The sequence below is a fragment of the Eumetopias jubatus genome, unplaced genomic scaffold, assembly GCF_037043125.1.
Source record: "Eumetopias jubatus isolate StellerSeaLion01/CBP00866 unplaced genomic scaffold, mEumJub1_p1.0 scaffold_10, whole genome shotgun sequence".
Taxonomy (NCBI): Eukaryota; Metazoa; Chordata; class Mammalia; order Carnivora; family Otariidae; genus Eumetopias; species Eumetopias jubatus.
In genome coordinates, this window is record NW_028274816.1 from 48,369,373 (window position 1) to 48,391,150 (window position 21,778).

At 49.6% G+C, this 21,778-nt stretch overlaps 2 protein-coding genes across 2 annotated transcripts in view; one reads left to right on the forward strand and one right to left on the reverse strand.

The window, feature by feature from the left end:
• Positions 1–1,554: 1,554 nt before the first annotated feature.
• Positions 1,555–12,910, reverse strand: THAP8 (THAP domain containing 8). The gene is given in 8 exon segments (XM_088026934.1): positions 1,555–2,396; positions 3,767–3,936; positions 3,939–4,017; positions 4,019–4,105; positions 4,362–4,537; positions 6,908–7,010; positions 11,910–12,038; positions 12,711–12,910. Coding segments are annotated over 8 exon segments (1,509 nt in total). The 5' UTR covers positions 12,780–12,910; the 3' UTR covers positions 1,555–1,700.
• Positions 12,911–13,473: 563 nt separating this feature from the next.
• The window catches only part of WDR62 (WD repeat domain 62), a 42,690-nt gene continuing 34,385 nt past the window's right edge, over positions 13,474–21,778 (forward strand). Inside the window, exons 1-5 of the mRNA XM_028123538.2 lie at positions 13,474–13,695; positions 16,594–16,685; positions 17,595–17,657; positions 20,869–20,926; positions 21,164–21,334. Of these exons, the coding sequence (XP_027979339.2) occupies positions 13,519–13,695; positions 16,594–16,685; positions 17,595–17,657; positions 20,869–20,926; positions 21,164–21,334 (561 nt within the window). The 5' untranslated portion in view covers positions 13,474–13,518. The remainder of the gene's footprint in view (positions 13,696–16,593; positions 16,686–17,594; positions 17,658–20,868; positions 20,927–21,163; positions 21,335–21,778) is intronic.

The following is a 21,778-nucleotide window of genomic DNA, read 5'->3' on the forward strand; positions in this document are numbered from 1 at the left end:
ACAGCCTGGCTGGAGAGTCTGGGTTTTTAATCACCATGCTACATGGCTGTAGCAGTGTCTAGGAGCAGAGCTGCCAACGAACCTCTCCAAACCTGAATATCCCCCAAGAAGACCCGGAGCCAGCCCAGGGTGGGCCAGGCCTTCCTGGCTCCTTCATCCTGGTTTGGCTGTCATGCCTGCCTGGCTGTGGCCTGCACTGCCCACAACCCCAGCCCAAAGAGGACTGGGTGACTTTGCCTTCCACCCTTCATCCTTCTAATGGTCAGGGCTGGTAAGTTCCATCTCCAAAGTATTCCTTCCAGAATTTCGTCCCTCACCCCCTCACCCCACACCCAGGCCCTCATCCTGGTGCTTCTGTCACCCTCTCCCACCTGGACTGTGACAGCAGCCTCCTCCCTGTTCTCCCTCCTCGTCCCTTACCCCACAACTTGCTCCCTATAATGCAGCCACAGGGACCTAACACATCCCCCATCAGGGCCCTCCTTGACGCGAAGACATCTGCTTGCTGCACCTCATTCTAGATTAAAAACTAATGTTCTCAACTGCAGCCCCCAAGGCCCTAGGTGAAATTTCCCCCATCATCTCTCCAACGTCTCATCCTCTCACTCTCCCCCGAATCTACTGCACTACACTGGCTTCCTTTCTCCTCCTCAGTGCAGGACCTTTGCACTGACTGTTCGTTCTGCCCAGAATGCTCCTCCCCCAGACACTTGGTTCCCTCTCTCCCCTCGTTTGGGATTTTATTATTGGCACCTTTTCAGTGAGACCTTCTCTGCTCTAAAATTGCACCCCCCCACATACTCTCCCTCCCCTGCTTCAGTCTTTGTCATAGCGACACTGCCTTCCTCCAGCTGACCCCCTGGATGTTGGGCATTTCCAGGGGCTGTTCTTCTCCCTGGAGCATCCAGCACATACGCCTCCATACCAGGTCTTCTCATCCAGGTGTCTGCTCAAATGCTGTCTCCTTAGAGAGTCCTCTCCGTCCATCCAGCTGCCACCCCCACCCCATGACATTTTCATTTAGTCTTTACAGCGCTTATCACAATCTGAAATTAATCTTGTTTATTAGTTTACTAGTTTGACTTCCACTCAAGCAGAATAGGAGTACTATGAGGGCAGGATTTTATTGGCTGTGTTCACTGCTGTATACCCAGCTCAACACCATACTTGGCAAAGGGTATGAGGGGCTCTTCAGAACCAGGTACTATTCTCCCCAAATAAGCAATCCTTGTTCTGCTTCGAGACTGTTTTACTGACCGCGAAGTGTCAAGCTAGGGGTAGCAGGAACCTGGCACCAAAGGGAATAAGGATTGATGGGGCTTGGGCCCAGGTCAGCCCCAAGGTTCAAGGGGTCCGTAGAAGGGGGTGCTTGGAGCCAGGCCCTTGAGGGAGGTGCTACAATGGCCCAGGCATGGGTGGTGGGGCTAGGCAGGCCCATGTATGAGGACTATCTCTTCCTTTTTTTTTTTTTTTTAATTATTTATTTGACAGAGAGAGACACAGTGAGAGAGAGAACACAAGCAGGGCGAGTGGGAGAGGGAGAAGCAGGCCTCCCGCTGAGCAGGGAGCCCGATGTGGGGCTCGATCCCAGGACCCCGGGACCATGACCTGAGCCGAAGGCAGCCGCCTACCGACTGAGCCAGCCAGGCGCCCCTCTTCGTTTTCCGTCATCTGTCCCACCACATTATCTGCCCTGGTCCTTACGCACTGGGGGTCTCAGTGTCCAGGAGCTCAGGCTTGGCATCCAGTGTGGGAGGTGCAGGACTCTGGGCAATGACCACAGCTATGTCAGGCCCTCCACAGATGATGGGATTCCTCCGGTCCAGGGAGCCAGGCAGTCCCAGACAAAGAAGTGATAGAGATGGAGAACATAGGGGAAAGAGGGGAGGGCAGGAGAAAGGGCAGAGAGGACGGCGGGAGAAATGATGAACAGGGAGGCCAAGGTGGGGGGGGGATGCCAGGGAACACAGAGATGTGGGCAGAGAGAGATTTGTGGGGAGACGGGAAGAGATGTGAGGCCAGAGAGACATTCGTGCGGGGAATAAAGAAGTATGGGGACAGAGGAAAATGTGGGGGCCATGGAGAGACAGATACGGAGATAGGCCAAACACAGAGGAAGACAGAGAGGGACAGGGATATGAGGGACACAGAAAGAGGCAGGTGAAGAGAGCAGTGGGGAAACGGGGAGACAGACAGGAGGACGGAGATGGGGCAGCAGCAACATAAAGATGAATGTGGGAAGAGAGAAGGACATGGAAAAATAGGATTGAATGGGGGCAGCGGAGGCAGAGAGAGACACTGTCAGCCCAGGGGCCCCGGCAGCCTTCATGAAGAGTCCCAGGCCTGAGTTGGAGCTCTGTCCCTGCTCTTCTGTATGTCCCCCTTATGCCCCAGCATGGTCAGGTCATCGTCTCAAACACAGAGCGTCCAGGGGCAGTCACATTGCAGTTCCAGCTGACTGATGCTAGCTGCGAATACGAGCCCAGTGCTGCTACATCTGCTGAGCCTTCAGGAAAGACCAAAAATTGTTTCAAAACACTGTTGTTGAGGCCAGAAAAAATCCTATCTGTGAGCCATGTCCAACCCACTGGCTGTCAGGCTGAGACACCTTAGCTACAGGGCTACTTTGGGGGGCTCCTTTTTTTTTTTAAAGACCCTTTTCTTTTTTTAAGATTTTATTTATTTGAGAGAGAGACACACACAGAGAGAGAGAAAACACGAATGGGGTGAGGGGCAGAAGGAGAAGCAGGGTCCCTGCTGAGCAGGGAGTCCACTGAGGGGCTCGATCCCGAGACTGCGGGATCATGACCTGAGCCGAAGGCGGATGCTTAACCCACTGAACCACCCAGGCATCCCAGAGGGGCTCCTTTCTGAAACCCCTTCCCACTTCTCTTGTCCAGCCAGGGCTGAGAGCCCTGGGACCTCAAACTTGGCTCTGGGGGTTTTAAGCAGGGAAAAGCCCTGGTCAAACTGATTCTTCAAGACCAGATACCCTCCTCCAATACTCAGTAGTAAGATATAGGAGCAAAAGGGCCTTTAGATGGGGTCGGGGAGACTCTAGGAGATAGGTTGCAAACTCAAGCTCTATTAGGAGCCAGGCAAGGAGCTCTCCCAACAGGAGAGGACTAGCCTCCTGCGCAGTCAGACACCTGGCTTGAATCCTCGTTCTGCAACTTCCTGGCTGCCTGACTTTGGGCAAGTGACTGTAGCATCCTGGCGCCTGTTTTTTCATCTGAAAAATGGGGACCAGAGCCGCATCAAGGTCATAGTGAGTTTTCAGTAAGTTATTAACGCTGCCTGGCAGAGAGTAAGGGCTCCTTAAATATTATTAATAAATAGAGCAGCCATTACCCTGCTCTGACCAATAGCTGGTAGGTGTTGCCAGATGGACTCTTTTCAAGACAAGCCAGAAACTTGGAAACATGAGTGAAATGTTCTTTTAAATACTGGACTCTAGTTTAAACGAAAATACATATGGGGGCGCCTGGCTGGCTCAGTCGTTAAGCGTCTGCCTTCGGCTCAGGTCATGGTCCTGGGGTCCTGGGTTGGAGCCCCGAATCGGGCTCCCTGCTCAGCAGGGAGTCTGCTTCTCCCTCTCCCACTCCCCCTGCTTGTATTCCCTCTCTCGTCTCTCTGTCAAAAAATAAATAAAATCTTTAAAAAAAAGAAAAGAAAAGAAAATACAAATGCTACGGGGGCCAGGTGGCCCCACTCACCAGGCACAGCATGCCCCGGTGCCCCTGGGTGGCAGGCCCTCCTTGCACACCTGCTGCCCCAGCTGCTCTATAGCCCACAGCTGCCCCTGGGGCTGCTCCTGGCGCCCCTGCAGTCTCCGCACCCGCCGCTGCAGCGCTCCCAGTACTGTGCCCAGCCTGGCCAGGGGTTGATGGGCCTGGACTCCAGGCTGTGGGCCCGGCAGGAGCAGGGGGCAGGGGGGGTCAGGAACACGGCGGTCGTGGCCTCAGGGCCTCCGGATGCTGACCCCAGTACCACAATGTGCACGGGGTCCCAGGGGCCACACAGCTGGTCCTGGGGATAGGGGCGTGGCCTCCGGTGGGGAGGGAGGCACGCCTGCCTTCTCAGTGCTTCGGGAACTCTGCTGCCTCTGGAAGACAAGGCATGGGATTGGGAGTGGGCGGGGGGGGGGGTGGGCCATCAGGGCCAGACTCCGAGGGGTACTGCCCTCAGATAAGGCCAGACCTCAAGGAGGAACTTCCCTCAGGAAGGGAGGGCTGGGGATCAGGCTGCAGGAGGGACTTCCCTCAGGAGAGGAGGGCTGGGGATCAGACTCCACGGATCATTTCCGGGGGGGGGGGAAGACTGGGGGTCAGACTCCAGCAGCAGGACCTCCTTTTGCTCACCTTAGCAGGGGGCGCCGGGGAGAAAATGGACAGCACTGCATCAGCCCACAGGTAGCGCACACCCCAGCTCCACTGGACGCAGGATGGTGGGAAGTGCTCACTGCACAGGTGCTGGTGGCAGCTGGGCACCCAGTCCTCACGGCCCATGTGCCGCAGCCAATCCCTGATCTCATGACCTGAGCGGGTTCAGTGGGAACCAGCCAGGGACCGTGGGGTTACGGTGTCAGCAATATCAGGTGCAGTCCCAGCCTTCTCCGAGGACATGCACACCCAGAGATCCCTGGGCTCCAAACCTCGGTCTCCCCAGGCCAGAAGCTGGCCCTGCCTCCTACCCAGGCTCTCTCTACCACCAAACCGCATCCCCCACTTCAGCTCCACCTTTTAAACACCCAACATCAGCCCACCTCTCCCACCTCTGCTGCCCCTCCCATCCAGCCTTCATCCCCTCCTGGCTGGACTTTTGCAGCAGCCTCCTTCCTGATCTCCCCACCCGTGGCCACTCTGTCCTCCCCCACAATCTGTTCCTCCACATGAGCCTGAGAGAGCAGTTTATAAAACTGGACAAATCTAGAATGTGTCCACATTCATGTGGGCAGGGGTGGGGTGGGGTGGGGTGATAGATTAAAAGAGATTTAAGAAACATCCAATTGCAGGTTGTGGAGCTCGTCTGCAACAAATCATTCCATAAAAAGACATCTTAACACAGTTGGGGAAAATTGAACATGAATGGGGTATTGGATAGTTGTAAGAAATTAATTTTGCTAGGTATGATAATTGCATTGGTTTATGCTTCTAAAATAGTCATCTGTTGGAAAAACATTCTGAAATATTTATAGGTAAAAGTAGTAACATCTGGGATTTACTTTAAAATCATGCATTAAAGGTGTAAGTGGATGGGGAAAGACGGAAAAGATTAGCAAAATGTTGACAACTGGTGAATCTGAGTGACAGATGCATGACAATCCATTCATATAACTCTATTTTTTGTGTATGCTTGAAAACACCTGTTAAAAGGTTTTTAAAACAACTCAACAACAACAAAAATTAACCCCATTAAAAATGGGCAAAAGACTTGAACAGGTATTTCTCCAAAGAAGATATACAGATGGGCAACAAGCATATGGAAAGATGCTCAATACCACTAATCATTAGGGAAATGCAATTCAAAACCATCAGATATCACCTCATAACCATCAGAATGGGTACTACAAAAAAATCAAAACGGGGGGGGTGGCGCCTGGGTGGCTGTCGGTTAAGCATCTTCAGCTCAGGTTATGATCTCCGGGTCCTGGGATTGGGCTCCATACTCAGCAGGGAGTCTGCTTGTCCCTCACCCTCTCCACCCCTGCCTGTGCTCACACACTCTCTCTAATAAATAAAATCTTAAAAAAAAAATAGTAAAAACTGAGGGGCCCCTGGGTGGCGCAGTCGGTTAAGTGTCCGACTCTTGGTTTCTGCTCAGGTCATGATCTCAGGGTCACGAAATCAAGCCCCACGTTGGGTTCTGAGCTTAGTGAGGAGTCTGCTAAAAGTTTCTCTCTCCCTCTCCCGCCCCTCTTTGCACTCGTGTGTGTGTGACCTCTCTCTCTCTCAAATAAATAAATCTTTTTAAAAAATAAATAAAAATCAAAACAAGTGCTAGTGAGGATATGCAGAAACTGGAATCCTGTGCGCTGCTGGTGGGAAATGTAACATGGTGCAGCCACTATGGAAAACAGTATGGTACCTCCTCAAAAAAAGTAAAAATAGAATTACCATATGATCCAGCAATTCTGCTTCTAGGTATATACCTAAAAGTATCGTTAAGTGGGGTCTCGAAGAGATATTTGCACACTCATGTTCCTAACAGCATTATTCACAATAGCCAAAAGCTAGAAGAAACCCAATATCCATCAATGGATGAATGGATAAAGAAAATGTGGTACATGCATACAACAGAATATTATTCTTAAAAAGGAAATTTTTTTTTTTTTTTAAGATTTTATTTGACAGAGAGAGACACAGCGAAAGAGGGAACACCAGCAGGGGGAATGGGAGAGGGAGAAGCAAAGCTTCCTGATGCAGGGCTCGATCCCAGGACCCTGGGACCATGACCTGAGTCGAAGGCAGACACTTAACGACTGAGCCACCCAGGTGCCCCTAAAAAGGAAATTCTGACACATGTTATAATATGGTGAGCCTTGAGAACATTACGGTAAGTGAAATAAGCCAGTCACACACACAAAATATATGAGGTATCTAGAGTAGTCAAATTCATAGAAAAAGAAATAGAACAGTGGTTTCCAGGGGCTGGGGGGACTAGGAAATTGGGATCTGTTGTTCAACAGGTATAGAGTTTCAGTTTTGCAAGATGACAAGGTTCTGAAGACTGGTTGCACAATAATGAGAATATCCTTAATATTACTGAGCTGTATATTAAAAAATGGCTATGATGGTAGATTTTATATGTATTTGACAATTAAAAATACAAATTAAAAATTAAAGCTTAAAAAATGAACTAAATAAAAGCTTTCCCTGTGGAAGTGGGTGGATATTATCTGAGACTCAAGACTGTCCAAGATGAAGATCCCTTTTTCCAGCTTCATATGCAGCCAGGGGTGGCCACATAATTGAGTTCTGGCCAGTCTGTCCTGTGGCAGCTGTCAGCACCTGTGACACATTAAATGTTTATTTTAAGCAGTTAAATTTTGAGATAGTTTGTTATGTGGCATTAGATAACCAAATAGTCAGTCATTCACATTCCACCTGCACAATACCTTCCATATCTGTCACATTATTTAATATTTTTCTTAAAATTGACCAACTTTAAAAATGAAACAAAGATACCTCAAAGAGAAACTTTATACCACAACTGAAAATGGAAGACCAGTATCAATTCCATGAACAGAAGTTGACCAGAAATATAGCTGGATACCTTCATCTGCTGCGGGCTCCGAGGCCCTCTCTCTCTTTGTCAAAAGGGCAGACTCAGGGGTGATAGAGAGTGGGGGACACCACCATCTATAGGAGACAAGGTAACAAATTCAGGCACATGCACACAAAGGAATACCACACAAGCCTAAAACAGAATGTGGAGGCGCTCTATGCACTCACATGCTATTTTCAGGCATATACATTCCGTGAAAAGAGCAAAGTTCTAAACAGAGTATATCTGCTTTTAGTAATTGTGGCAGGCTCGGTAACGGCCCCCAAAAGATATCCATGTTCTAATCCCTGGAACCTGTGAATACTACGTTGCACGACCAAAGATGTGATTAAGTTAAGGCTCCTGAGATGAAGTCATCCTAGATCGTTCATTTGGGCCCAACATGCAATCGCAAGGGTCCTTGTAAGAGGGACGAGCGGATATTACACCAGATGAAAGAGAAGCTGATGTGACCACAAAGGCAGAGGTTGGAGTGACGTGGCCACCAGAAATCGGAAGAGGCAAGAAACGGATTCTCTCCTACAGCCAGCCTTGCTGGGAGAGCAACCCTGCCAACACCTTGATTCTGGCCCAGTAAAACTGACTTGCACTTCTGGTCCCCAGAACGGTGAGAGAATAATTTCTGCTGTTTTAAGCCATCAAATTTGTTTCAGTATCCGCAGGAAACCAATACAGTGATAAAGGGGGAAATTAGGACACGTTTTCAGATTTGCTTGTATTTGCATAAAGAAACTGGAAGAGACACATTAGAAAGGAGGTGGGCAGGATGAACAGAGATGGGCATGGGGGCAAGACTTCCCAGCCAAAGGGCCGACGGATGGGGCGGCTGGGGGTGGGGGTGCAGCTGCTCAAAGAGGACAGAGGGGCTGACTCAGAATCTGAGCTGTGGCGCCCAAAGAGCAGAACCCCAGGGCACCCAGCCAGGACCTCTGGTGGCCACAGTCCTTTTCGCCGTTGTTTGGGATGCAAATCCTCCCATCAAGCCCATTCTGCCTGGACACGCACAAGACATCTCTTGCAGCAGCCTTCCCCGCCCCCTCCTCCTTGGTGGAGACTGACAAGTGACTACTCCACACCTCCTTTTCTTCTTCCTTACTAACAAAACTCCAACTTTAGTTGAGGTCAGCATGTGCTGTGCTGAAAGACTATGTTTCCCAGGTTCCTTTATGTAGGTGGGGCCGTGTTCCGGCCAGTGAATGCTTTCGTGTTGTGTGAGCAATCTGGGATGGTACCTTAAATGCGAAGGGTCCTCAAATGGATCAGGACAGTTCAAGGGGCAAAGGAGGAAAGTATCATGAAAACCGTCCTCCTCACTTGGTCTTTTTCTTACTCTCCTTTGTTCCTCTGGATAGCAACACTTTTATAATGGGCAATCTAAAAATCCACTTTAGGGGCACCTGGGTGGCTCAGTCAGTTAAGCATCTGCCTTTGGCTCAGGTCATGATCCCAGGGTCCTGGGATCAAGTCCCAGATCAGGCTCCCTGCTCCGTGGGGAGCCTGCTTCTCCCTCTCCCTCTACTGCTCCCCCTGCCTGTGTTCTCTTGCTCCCTCTGTCAAATAAATAAATACATCTTTTAAAAAATAAAAATAAAATCTACTTCAAGTGGACAGCCAGTGCCCTCCTTTTCTATAGAATAGTGTAGTCTCGTTGGTCATCTTTCTAGATCATGTAGTGGCATACACTGCTAGAAGTCCTTCTTTAAAAAAAAAAAAAAAAAAGTTAAAATCAATTCAAAATGTCTGCAGGGTGGTTAAATGCCCAGCTAAATTACTACATTTCCCAGTCTTCTTTGTAGTTGGGGGTGACCAATGATGAAGAACTCACCATTGGGTGGGGTTTCTGGGAAGGCTTTATAAAGGGGGCTAACTCAGTTCACAGTTGGAGCCCCTTTTGCTCTTCCTTCTCTTTTCTTCTTACCAGGTGATGATGGCTGGGGCACCTGGCGGCCATCTTGCACGGAAGCCACATGCTAAGGATGACAGCACAGAAAGATAGGAACCTGAGCCCTAATGATTGTGGACCTGCCACACAAGTGCTGGCCTGTCAACCTCTGTATTTGTTTTATTTGAGAGAAAAATAAACCCTTGGTGGATTCTATTATTGTTCAAAATATTTGCTGCCCTTCTCCACATGAGGATTACATCTCTCTACTGCAGTGACCTGAGGCTTGACATAGACTTGCTTTGGCCAAAAAGGACTGACAGTGACATGGGCCACTTCTAAATATAGCATTTATGAGGAGCCATTGGGTGATTCTTCCTACTTTCTCTTTTCCCCCTCCTACAAGACCAGCAATATTCTACACAGGGGAGGCTCCTTTGGCCTGAGTCCCAGGTTAGGATATTGCAGAGTAGGTCCACAAATGGTCTGCAAAGGACATAGTGTGAATGAGAAATAAACCTTTGTTATAGTAAGAGATTTTGTGTCTGTTTTTGCAGCATAACTTAACCACGCTGTACCCTATCACCTCCATAATTTTTTTAAGCCAATAATATTTCACAACTTTCTTACTGCCACCCAAATACAATTCCTAACTCATAGGCTTCCCATTAGAGATGACTCTCATATGTTCTGAAAGGGCTGAAAACAGAACTAATGAATGTTTCTTCTGGCTGCCTGGCAGGCTCTTATGTTATTCCCTGGCAGCCACTTCCTTCGATACGTTTCACCTTGTTCCTTCCTGCCATCCATGCCTTCTCCTGAATCTCCTTAGGAAACAGCTCCTCACCAAACTCTTAACCATGTGACTTCTGCAAGACTGACTCGGCTGTGAGCCTTGAGGTGGAAATGGGCAGCCATTGATGAGATTTAAACATAGACATGAACTGATTTTTATAAAGTCATCTGGTTGCTCTGTACAATTGTCATTGTTCTCCTCGTTATTATATGTGAAGCACTTAGAACAGTGCCTGGCATACAATAAGTGCTCTCCAAATAAGTTATTGTTGTTCTTGTAAGGGACGCAGAAGTATAGGCAGGGAGGCCAGCAAGCAGCCATCTCAATGTCTCATTAACGGAGGATGGCGGCCTGAACTAACTATGAGAGCAGAGGTCATGAGAAGTGATCAGGCTGGAGATGTAGGGGTTTTCTGTTATTTCCTAATAGTTCAGTTAGGATATTCCCATTTGCATTTATAACTGTGTTGCCAAGGTATTAGGGGTTTTGTTGTGATTGATGCAGGGTAGGGATGTGTTTGGAGGGTAAGTCAAAGGATGGGTTGATGGACTGGACGGGGGACAGCAGTGCTGAAGAAAGGATGGGGAGTTACTCCCAGGGTTGGGTGTTCAGTTCTTCAATGTTGGACCCTTCACCTATCCAAGAGCTCTGTCCGGACAGGAACAAGATCTGTCAGGGTCCTCTGTGTCCAGCAGGGGCTTCCTTACTCCAGGAGACACTGAGAGTTGCTGAATTAATAAACAGTACCAGAGTGACATATCTAAAAAAGCGATTCTGGACGCGCTGATTTAGTTTTAAAGACCCCTCTGCGTTACTCCTACTCTGCACCAGGGTCCCTCAAGGGACACGGATTGCTGGGTTTCCTGGGGGAGGCCATCTGAAATGCATTAATGAAATTCATCCAACAAATATTTACTGAGCACCCACTATGTGCCAGGCACTGTTTGAGGGCTGGGGAAATAACAGAGAACAAGACAGAGAAAAATCTCTGCCTTCATGGAGCTGACATTCTAGCAGGGGAGTCAATAAATGAATACATCAAATATGTGATATGCCAGATAGTGATAAGCATTAAAAGGAAAAATAAAGCAGGAGAGAGTTATCATTTTACCTAGAGTGGTGACCATAAAGGTAAGACCTTTCCAGGCAGAAGGGAAAGCACAAGCAAAGTCCCTGGGGCAACAGTGTGCCTGACATGCTAGGGGAACACAGAGTTGCCAGTGACACTACAGCATAGTGGTAAGGTGCAGGAGGAAGGAAATGAGGTCATACAGATATTGGGGATCCAGCTCCTGTAGCGTTTTGTAGGGCTCTCTGTCTGCTCCAGTCTCACCATTTTGTCTTTTCTAGAGCGAGGTGGGAGCCAGGGGAGGATCTGAACAGAGGAGGACTCTGATCTGACTCAGGAGTACACAGTTTCCCTGTGACTATGTGTGGGGATCAGAGTGTGGGTGTGGGTTGACTGCCAAAGAGGCTACTAAAATAGTGCAGTCAGGAGATGGTAATGGCCAGAACCAGAATGCAGACAGAGAAGAGGGTCAGAAGTGGTCAGTTCTGGATATATTTTAAAGGGAGAGCCAACAGGATCTGCTGATGGACTGGATGAGGAATGCGTCCTGGCCCATTTAGACTAAGGCCACCAGGGACACACCTGTAGTCCAACAGAGTCCTAGGTTCATTTACCATGGCAATGAGGGAAACTGCACACTGGAGGTACTATAAGGAGTCTCACCCAACAAAGGAAAAGACAGGTTATTATTTGGATTTGAGAGAAGGGTGAATTTTAGGTGAAATGTAAATGGAATTGTTTGGGTAGGCTTAAAGCAAAGCAGAACTGTGTGGATAGATATCAGGTCTGGATTGTGAAGTGAGTCCAGGGTCCTGTCTCCTTGAAAGCAATAAAGTTTAGGTAGATGTGGAAAACTGTGTCCAGAAATGCCTTACCTGAAGCTCTGCACCTGGACAGAAGCAACTGGGGTTGCTTCTCAGTGTCAAAATGACAACTCCTCCAGACATTAAGTGAGATGTTTCATTTTTACTGCTGTAACTCCAAATGGCGAAGTTTAGGACAGCCTATGATTTTAGAGAACAAAGTTTCCTAGTAAAAAAGCAGCAGTCACTCAGACGGGATTTTTTTTTTCACTTTACATCTGCAGCATGTCCCTGAGAAAAATGTAGAAATATTTTTCCCATTAACTCTTCACCCAGATTTTCCCGTGTCTTTTAGTCCAGCCGGGGAATAATAAATGGGAAGACAGATTTTTTTTTTTAACAGTTCAAGCTAATTTTTACTTTCTCAAGTGCTAGGAAAGAAAAGAGGTAGGGATAACTGTAAGGTTACCAGCCTGACAACAGGAAAGATGGAGGAAGCTCTTAACTGAAATAGGAAAGGTTGTGGAAGGTTTGGGAGGGAGACAAGATCAGCTCAGTTTCGGATGTTTTCCGTTTGAGATATCTCAAATTCGTGGAAATAACGAGTGGGCAGTTTTAGGCTCCTCCCTCCACAGTCCCACTTCTCAAGCTCGCCCCTTTCACTACCTGTAGTTAATAGTCTATCCCTGCGCTTTAACACAACTGCACCTTCGTATGTGCCGTATTTAGTGCAGAGAAGACCGTCTCTTCACTTTGCTAGCCTTACTTCTAAACACCTGCAAGCTGCCCAGGCGCCCGGCACAGGGGCAGTTACCCTCGGGCCCCGCCCCCAGAAGCCCCGCCCCGCGCTTGCGCTCACTTGTAGAAGCTCACAGGGAGGTTGTCAGCGCCCAGTCGGCCCGCAGTGTTGGAGCAGTTCGGAGCCCGGCAGTACTTGGGCATGACTGTTCGACCCTGTTGAGTCCCGCCCAGTCTGCAGTCTCACTTTGGTTCTCGCCGAACGCCGCCGAACCCGGCCCCGCCCGCTCTCCGCCTGCCTCACGTGATGGGCCCTGGTGCCTCGTCACGTGCAGGGGAGGGGGGAGAGAGAGCGCCTGCGCGCTACGCGCCCAGCCGTGTTACCAGTTACGCCCTGGTCACGTGGCAAACGGGGAAAGGCGAGGCCTTCGGCGCAAAGCCTGTTCCTAGCTCTCCTGACCTTACCACGTGTTGGGGGAGAGGTGGAGTCACGGCTTTTCTGAGCCTGCGCCAAGTGGTCCGTCTCGTTCGGCTCCGCCCTACGCTTACATCCGGGTGACTGCTATTGCGTGGGTAGTTGGTCGGGGATGGGGAGTGCAGTAAAAAGCGAACCTGAGGCTTTGGTCTTAGCTACCTAAAAGTTAAAACCTAAATGTCTGTTAATGATAAAAAAACACAAACCGCATAAAAAACGCCACTTCCCTTGATCAGGCATCAAGTAAACTAGCTATGGCTCCACCCTGCCATATACTTCGCTCCGCCTCTCAGCCCTCATTGGTCAAAACCGCCGCCCGGCAGCCCTGACATTGGCCAGACGCGGACGGCCGCGTCCAATGGGCGGCGGCGGCGGCTTTTCCCGCGGCCGTTTGCTCTTCTAGTGGGTCGCGGAGGCGGCGGCGGCGGCGGTTAAGGAGCGTAACGGTCGCCGGGCTCCGGCACGACGATGGCAGCCTTGGGGCCCGGAGGCTACGCGCGGAACGATGCAGTCGAGAAGCTGCCGTCCGTCACGGTGGGAGTTTCGGCGCGGAGGGGCCAGGGCTCTCCGCCCCCCGCTCCGCCGCTCTGTCTCCGGCGGCGGACACGACTCTCGGCGGCGCCGGAGGACACGGTGCAGAACCGGGTGAGGAGCTGTTTGCCCAGCCCACCCCAGGTTCAGGGTCCCTGGGCCTCCCCTGGTCCCGACCTTAGATCGTTGGCCCCGCCTATCAGCCCTCGGCTCATCCCCTCAGGCTCCTCTCTGGCCGGCTTCGTTTCAAGGTCCCGCCCCGTTAGCCAGGGCTCTTCCCACTCCCCCGTCTCCTCCTCTCTCGGGTAATGCCCAACATTCCTAGCTCATTTCTCCCCTCGCTCCCAGTGTATTTTAGTTCTAATCACCATTGGCTCCCTCCTTCCTGCGTATCCCTTCAGTCACCTTTATTTATTTATTTTTTTGAGATTTTATTTATTTATTTGACAGAGACAGTGAGAGCAGGAACACAAGCAGGGGGAGTGGGAGAGGGAGAAGCAGGCTTCCCGCTGAGCAGGGAGCCCGAGGTGGGGCTCGATCCCAGGACTCTGGGATCATGACCTGAGCGGAAGGCAGCCGCTTAACAACGGAGCCACCCAGGCGCCCCTTCAGTCACCTTTAGATGTCTCTCTGGGCCCTTCCATTTTTGTTGACCTCTCTCTTCGCTGGATCTTTAGGGTATCTACCAGTGTTCAGTCCCCAGTCCTACCTACCTCGTCTGTCCCTCAGTTCACCTTCTCGCCTTACCTGCCTTCTCTTTCCTTCTCCCTTACCAGTGTGGAATTCATTACCTATTAACCACCCCAAATTATGGAGACCATTTGAGTAATTGTAAAATCTCAGCAGCGCTTCCGGGGGCGGGGGGCGTACAGAACAGTTCCCTGAGTTCTTAGAGAAAGATTTTAGAGTAGGTAGAAGGAATTCCATTAGCACAGCAGCAGTTTAAAAAATTGTTCTCCAACTCTCTGAGCTACAAAGTCTGTTTTTATAAAATAGAAGTTACAATAACCATACCACGGAGTTGCAGGGAGCAGAAATGAAATTGTGACTATGACCTGCTTGGCAGAGTCCAGGTAGAGGGTGGAAACATGGTAGATGCTGGTGGATCTTGTTCCTGCCACAAGGATTCCTGCTGCACTCTGATTATATCACCCATTCCTGGCTGCAAGGCCTGGGCAAGTGGGCCCTGCCCACCTCTCTGGCCATACCTCCATTGTCCTCCCTTTTACCAATTTTCAGTCACCCTAGCCTGCTTTCTGTTTTCCTGAGGCTCCAGGCTCTTTACCACCTCCTAAGTGCTGAGTCCTCTGGGCTTTTCGCTGCAGTCCACCTGGCTGGCTCCTCATCCCTCAAATCTCAGCCTGAATATCCCTACCCTGAGAGGTCTTCTCGAACCCCAGCCTAAGACAGACATCTACTTTAATCTTTTACCTAGCATCTTGTACTTCATAGCCCTTATCTTGTATGTTCCTGAACGTGCCTTGTGAGCTCTAACCTGTGTATAAAATAAAAGAATAGCAATAGCAATTTCAGAGAGGCAGTAAACAATGTGGTTAAACAGCCTCTGGACCCAGACTGCCTGGGCTTAAACCTTAATTCTGTTTTGTTTTGTTTTGTTTTGTTTTTAAGATTTTATTTATTTATTTTGAGAGAGTGAGAGAAAGTAAGCATGAGCCGGGCGCAGAGGGAAAGAGAGAAGCATACTCCCCGTGGAGCAGGGAGCCCAATGCAGGGCTCTATCCCAGGACCCTGAGATCACGACCTGAGCCAAAGGCAGACACTTAACCCACCGAGCCATGCAGGTGCCCCCTTAATTCTGTTCTTGTTATGAACTTTTCTGTGCCTCAATTTCCTCATCTGAGGAAATAAGGATATAATATAAATGAGAATAATGAGGATAATAATGTAAATATGTATTTATAAATATAAAGATTTTCTTGTAGGGTATTTGTGAGGGTTAAGTGAGCTCACATATCTTAAGCATTAGAACAATACCTGGCACGTTGCAATTACTCTTTTAGTGGTAGCTGCCACTGCTTTGATTGTGTATTTTGGGTAATTGGTGTCATTTATTTATTTTTCTTCTTTGGTGGCACAGAGTCCCTCTGGCTGACATAAGAGCTACTTTAAAAATTACCATTATGGGGTGTCTGGGTGGCTCAGTCGGTTAAGCATCTGCCTTTGGTTCAGGTCGTGATCCCGGGATCCTGGGATCGAGCCCCACATAGGGCTCCCAGCTCAGCGGGAAGCCTGCTTCTCCCTCTCCCACTCCCCCTGCTTGTGTTCCCTCTCTCGCTGTGTCTCGCTCTGTCAAATAAATAAATAAAATCTTAAAAAAAAAAAAAAGAAAGAAAAAGATATTCTAGTATGCCTGGGTGGTTCAGTCAGCTAAGTGTCTGCCTTCAGCTCAGGTCATGATCTATGGGTCCTAGGATTGAGCCCCACATCAGGCCTCCTGCTCAGCAGGGAGTCTGCTTCTCTCTCTCCCACTCCCCCTGCTTGTGTTCCCTCTCTCACTGTGTCTCTCTCTGTCAAATAAATAAAAAAAAATTAAAATAAAATAAAATAGGGGTGACCATTGTGCCTTCTTCCTTGGGTTGTTGTGGGGTTTCAAATCTTTCATCCATATAAAATACTTAGAAACTTATTCAGAGGTCACCTTCTCCGTGAGGCCTTCTCTCCTTCCCCTATACTCCCAATGTCTTTCTCTGCTTTATTTTTCTCTTTGCTCCTATCATCACCTGGCATCTATTTTACATATTTGTTGTTTTTTATATCCTCCCTCCCATCACCACTAGAATGTGAGCTCCAGGAAGGCAGGGATTTTATCTGTCTTCGTCACCATTCTGTGTCCTTCAAAGCCGTGTTGAGAAGATCAGATGTCAGCTGTTGGTAGCCTGACTGTAGAAGCTCGGTGTTGGAGGTCACAGGGACTGAATGGGTGGCTGAAGCACTGGTGCCACGAAGGACCTCCTGGGACAGGTCCTTCTGACTTGGACTTTTTCCCCACAGGTGTCACTGGAGAAGGTACTTGGCATCACGGCCCAGAACAGCAGTGGCCTAACCTGTGACCCCAGCACAGGCCACGTGGCCTACCTAGCAGGGTGAGTGAATGGTGGGTTTTCCATATGTAGACTGCAGATAAGCTGCCTACCCCTGAGGGCTGCAGAGAGGATTCCCTGGGCCCATCCGTGTCTAGAGTAGTACCTGGCCTGTGGTGAGCACTACGAAAGCCTTATTGTGACTGCAGGTGGGAGGTGGCAGTGATTCTGGGAAAGACCCAAGCCGTGGTGTCAGACAACCTGGATTCGTGGCATAGCTCCACCACGTGATCCTCTTGGGAGCACCTCCTTTTCCATCCATAAAACAGAACTAGTGATATCCTCCTCTTGGGTAGTTGAGAGGACTGAAAGATATCCTCCTGCTGTTGATTACACAAATACTGATCTAGCCTGGCACTGTTCTAGGCACTGAAGGGACCCTTTCATGCCTATAGGGCAAGCCAGACCTGTAGTTATTCTTAATGAACTGTATCCGTTATTCAGTCTTTGGGATGCAGTCCAGGATAGGGGACAGGGGTGGGCTCTTGAATCTGACAGCGTATGGATTCATATCCCCACTCTGTCCCTGACCAGCTGGCTTGCCCTGGGCAAAGGATTTTTCCCTCTCTGGGCTGCAAGTTTCCTCATCTCTAAAAGCGGACTGAGATGTCCGGCTTCACCTGGCAGTTATGAGGATTTAAAAAGATTATGCCCAAAAAGTCTTTATTATTCATTAGCCCAGGGTCTGACAGAATAGTTACCACAGAGGAAGTGTTGGTTTCTGTTTAAGAATATATTATTTAATAATGTGCAGTGCCCTAGAATTCTCAGCATAGATACCTGGAGGGGGAGGAGAGACTCTTCTGTTCAGAGGGAGCCTTATTTATGTTTGGGCTCTTGTATTGGGAATGGAATCATCCCTGGACCCTAGTACGTCCTTTAGTTTGGGCACATTTTCCTCTTTCTCCCCAGCTGTGTGGTGGTGATTTTGAATCCCAAGGAGAACAAGCAGCAGCACATTTTTAACACTGCCAGGTAGGCTGGGCCCTGGGCTTTGGGTAGGGGTGGGACCGGGGTCCTGGCACCTACCCCCTTCCCCACATTGCTTGGAAGCTTGTAGGTGGGTGGCTAACTCATACCACTCACCCACTGCTGCTTTGTGCTAGGTAGTGTTCCAGGTGCTGAGGACAGTGAGAATCTCTGCTCTTGTAGAGCTGATAGCTCAGCAGGGGAGACGACTAAACCAGTTGGCAAATTACTAGCCAACTCTGACCATTGCTGTGGAGGAAAGAATGAGGATGTGTTAGGGCGGGTGTGCAGGCAGAGAAGGGTGGGGGAGAGGGGAACCATATCAGAGGGCCCAGGGAGGACCTCCTGGAGGCTGAGAAGTAAGGGGGTGACCCCTGTGAAAGTGTGGGGAGAGTGTTCCAGGTAGAGGGAGCAGCAAGCACAAAGGCCCTGCCTTGTGAATCTTGGAGTTTTTTGGGCGCCTGGGTGGCTCAGTCGTTAAGCGTCTGCCTTCGGCTCACGTCATGATCCCAGGGTCCTGGGATCGAGCCCCGCATCGGGCTCCCTCCTCGGAGGGAAGCCGCTCTCCCTCTCCCACTCCCGCTGCTTGTGTTCCTGCTCCTGCTATCTCTGTCTCTGTCAAATAAATAAATAAAATCTTAAAAAAAAAAAAAGAATCTTGGAGTTTTTGAGGAGCAGCCAGGGAGTCCTGTGCCTGGAATGAAGGAGTGAGTGAGGGAGAGATGAGGCGGAGACAGAAGCCACTTCTGGGTATTGGCAACTTTTAAACTTTTTATATTGAAATAATTTTAGACTTTATTTTTTTTTTTTAAAGGTTTTATTTATTTGAGAGAGAGAATGAGAGAGAGAGAGAGCACATGAGAGGAGGGAGGGTCAGAGGGAGAAGCAGACTCCCCGCCGAGCAGGGAGCCCGATGCTGGACTTGATCCTGGAACTCCAGGATCATGACCTGAGCCGAAGGCAGTCGCTTAACCAACTGAGCCACCCAGGCGCCCAATAATTTTAGACTTTAAAGAACAATAGAAAGAATGCCTGTATACCTTTCACCCGTTTTCCCCAAATGTTAACCTTTTGCCACATTTGCTTTATCATTCTTGGTCTATATATGTGGTAATTTTTTTTTTCTGAACCATTTGAGAGCAAACTGCAGACATGGACACCCCTGTACCTCTGATTATTTCGGTGTGTATTTCCGGTGGGGAGGAGCATTATCCTTCAAAACCACAATGTGATCAGCAAAGGCAGGAAATTAGAATTGGTACATCACTACTATCTAAGCCTCTTTCAAGTTTTACCATTTATCCCAAGAATGTTCTTTAGAGCGAAAGGGTTCTGTCCAGTATCACATGTTGCATTTAGTTGTCTCTTCAGGTTTCTTCAGTCTGAAGCGGTTTCTTCATCTGTTGTTGACTTTGATGACCTTGACACTTGAGGATTACAGGCCAGGTATTTTGTAGAATGCCCCAGCCTTTGGGCTTGTCTGATGTTTCCTCATAGACTGAGCTTCTTTATCAGAAGGAATTCTGCTTTCGCCTCTGCATTCTAGCGAGAGGCTAGATACTGATCTCTCCTACGACGGGTGGTGTTCACTCCGGCCCTTGGTGAAGGTGGTGTCTGCCAGGCTTTCCCGCTGTGAAGCCTCTTTTTCTCTGGTGATTAGTGAGTATCTTGCGGGGAGCTTCTGTGAAATTGCAGATATTACCCTGTTCCTCACCAGACTTTTCATTCACTAGTCTTAGCATGGCTTTGACATTTTACAAAGGCTCTGCAGGGCATTCTGATGTGCGGCCAGGGCCCTGCCCTGTCAGGTTAGGTCACATGGGCAGGACTTCCCTGTGTTGAGGTCTCCTCATCTCAAAACTGGCTAAGAGTCCTGACTCCATAGAGTGCGTTGGAGGAATTAGTGCTGTGATGTCCGTATAGCATTTTGCAGAGAGCCGGGCACAGGCTCAAGGCAGGCGACAGGTTAGGAGTGGCTACAGACAACAGAAACCCACAGCAAGCGTGGCTTCAAACACAAGGGCATACCCTTCTTGCCTGGATGAAGTCTGGAGGTGGGCACCCAGGCAGCTGGTGTCTCTGCAAGCATCAGGAACCCCCAGCTGCCTGTCTTTCTGTTCCACCATGCCTATTGTGAGCCTCAGGTTCTTGAGGTTGTCTCATAGTCCGAGATGGAGTTCTGGCTGTCATGTCCTTGATTTGGAAGGGGAATGACTGGGCATCAGGGCAAAGAGTTCCCTTTGAGAAGCTCTTCTGGAAATCACACACAGCATTTCAGCTTACCTCTTGTTGGCCAGAATAAATTGTGCAGCTGTGCCTGTGTAACTGCAAGAGAGGTGAGGAATTGCACTCGCGCTGGGGATGCTGCCATCCCAATTAAAACTCAGATTCTTTCGGTGTGGAAGGAGGGGCAAGTGGCCATCGGATAGGCGGCTTGCCTTGTCTGCTGCTGTAGGAGCGATGGGAGGCCACCAGAGTTGAGGTGACGATGATAAATGCTCTGTGAGATTGTCAAAACGCAGGATTTACTTACATATTTGCACACCGGTTAACTCAGGTGAGGGAGGCAATTACTAGACTATTAAGGAGCACAGATAAAAAAGAGAGGGGAGAAGAAAACAGTGTAGTCCGGGAACCATGAAACTTGCTGCCAAAAAAACACACAGACGAGTCTGGTGACTCAGTCCTTGTGCAGGCTAGAGAGAAACGTGTTGATTGTTCATGGGTTTTCCAGAACACCGTGCATGTTTAGCTGTGGAGCGCATGCTGCAGGCTTGTGTCTGGGTGCGGTCTGCCAGGATCTGCCCTTCAGTACCACCCCCCCATAGTTAGGCCAGATCGGTGCCATTTCCTGTACCTGAATTTCTCAGGGTTACAGGGTGGGTGGGGTCTTGGGGAGCTCACTCCTCCTGAGGGAGAGGAAAGGAAGGTCCCTGTCCAGTGACCCCCCCATCTGGGTTTGGGGCTTTTGCTTTGACCCCCATTTCCCTGTGCCACTGACCCCCTTCTGGCAGCAGGGAATGCAAGGGACGCCCTGTGTGCTCTGCTGGGCACACAGGCAGCTTTGGCTCTGTGGGACCTGATGGCACTCCCCTCTCCTGGCCTTTTTCAAGGCTTGGAAGCAGAGAGTGGGCAGAGTTCTGTGAGCACAGCCAGACAGGGGTCCGGCTGCCTACCGCCCTTGGAACCAGTGACCAGCCCCTTTCTTTACCCCCAGGAAGTCTCTGAGTGCTCTGGCCTTCTCCCCTGATGGGAAGTACATAGTGACGGGGGAGGTGAGTTGTGATGGTGATTGAGTGGGTGGGGAGGGATCTGGGGCCATTCCTTCTACCCCCCAGTAGGTCTGGGAAGTCCCTAGAATAGCTTCTTCCCGGGCCAGAAAGCCCCATGGCAGATGGGGGAGGTGGCTTTTGGACACATCCTGGGGCAATGCCAATTTCAGCCCTAATAGCCTTTCTAGCCCTGCCTGGTGCAGAACCTATCCGCAGTAATGGCTCCACCGCCTTCCCCAGAACGGGCACAGGCCTGCTGTGCGCATCTGGGACGTGGATGAGAAGAGTCAGGTGGCAGAGATGGTGGGCCACAAGTACGGCGTGGCCTGTGTGGCCTTCTCCCCCAATATGAAGCACATTGTGTCCATGGGCTACCAGCACGACATGGTACTCAACGTCTGGGACTGGAAGGTGAGACGACCGATGGGGGTGTGGGCAGGCAGCCAGCTGCCAGAGAACTCTGAGGCCAGGCATTGAGCGAACTAAATGAGATAATTTGGTAAAGTGTTCATTTATCCAGAAAATATTTATTGAGCACCTATTGCATGCTGATCCCTGTTCTAGACGCTTACTGTGAGGCATATGACAAGCTTTCAACTAGTGGAATTACATAATTATTTTCATATCAACCAACTGTGACCTTGAGCAAGTGACTTGACTTCTCTGTGAGTCTGTTTCCTCATCTGTAAGGTGGATATGCCAGCATCTACCTCATTGAGTTGTGAGAATTCAATGAGTTATGTGCTGGAAGGCTGGACTTTGGAACAGCTAGGGGAGGACTTGGCGGTGGCAGAGGTGGGTACCAAATCCTGGCTTTGTTCATTACCTGCTGTGTGACCTTAAGTACATGACACT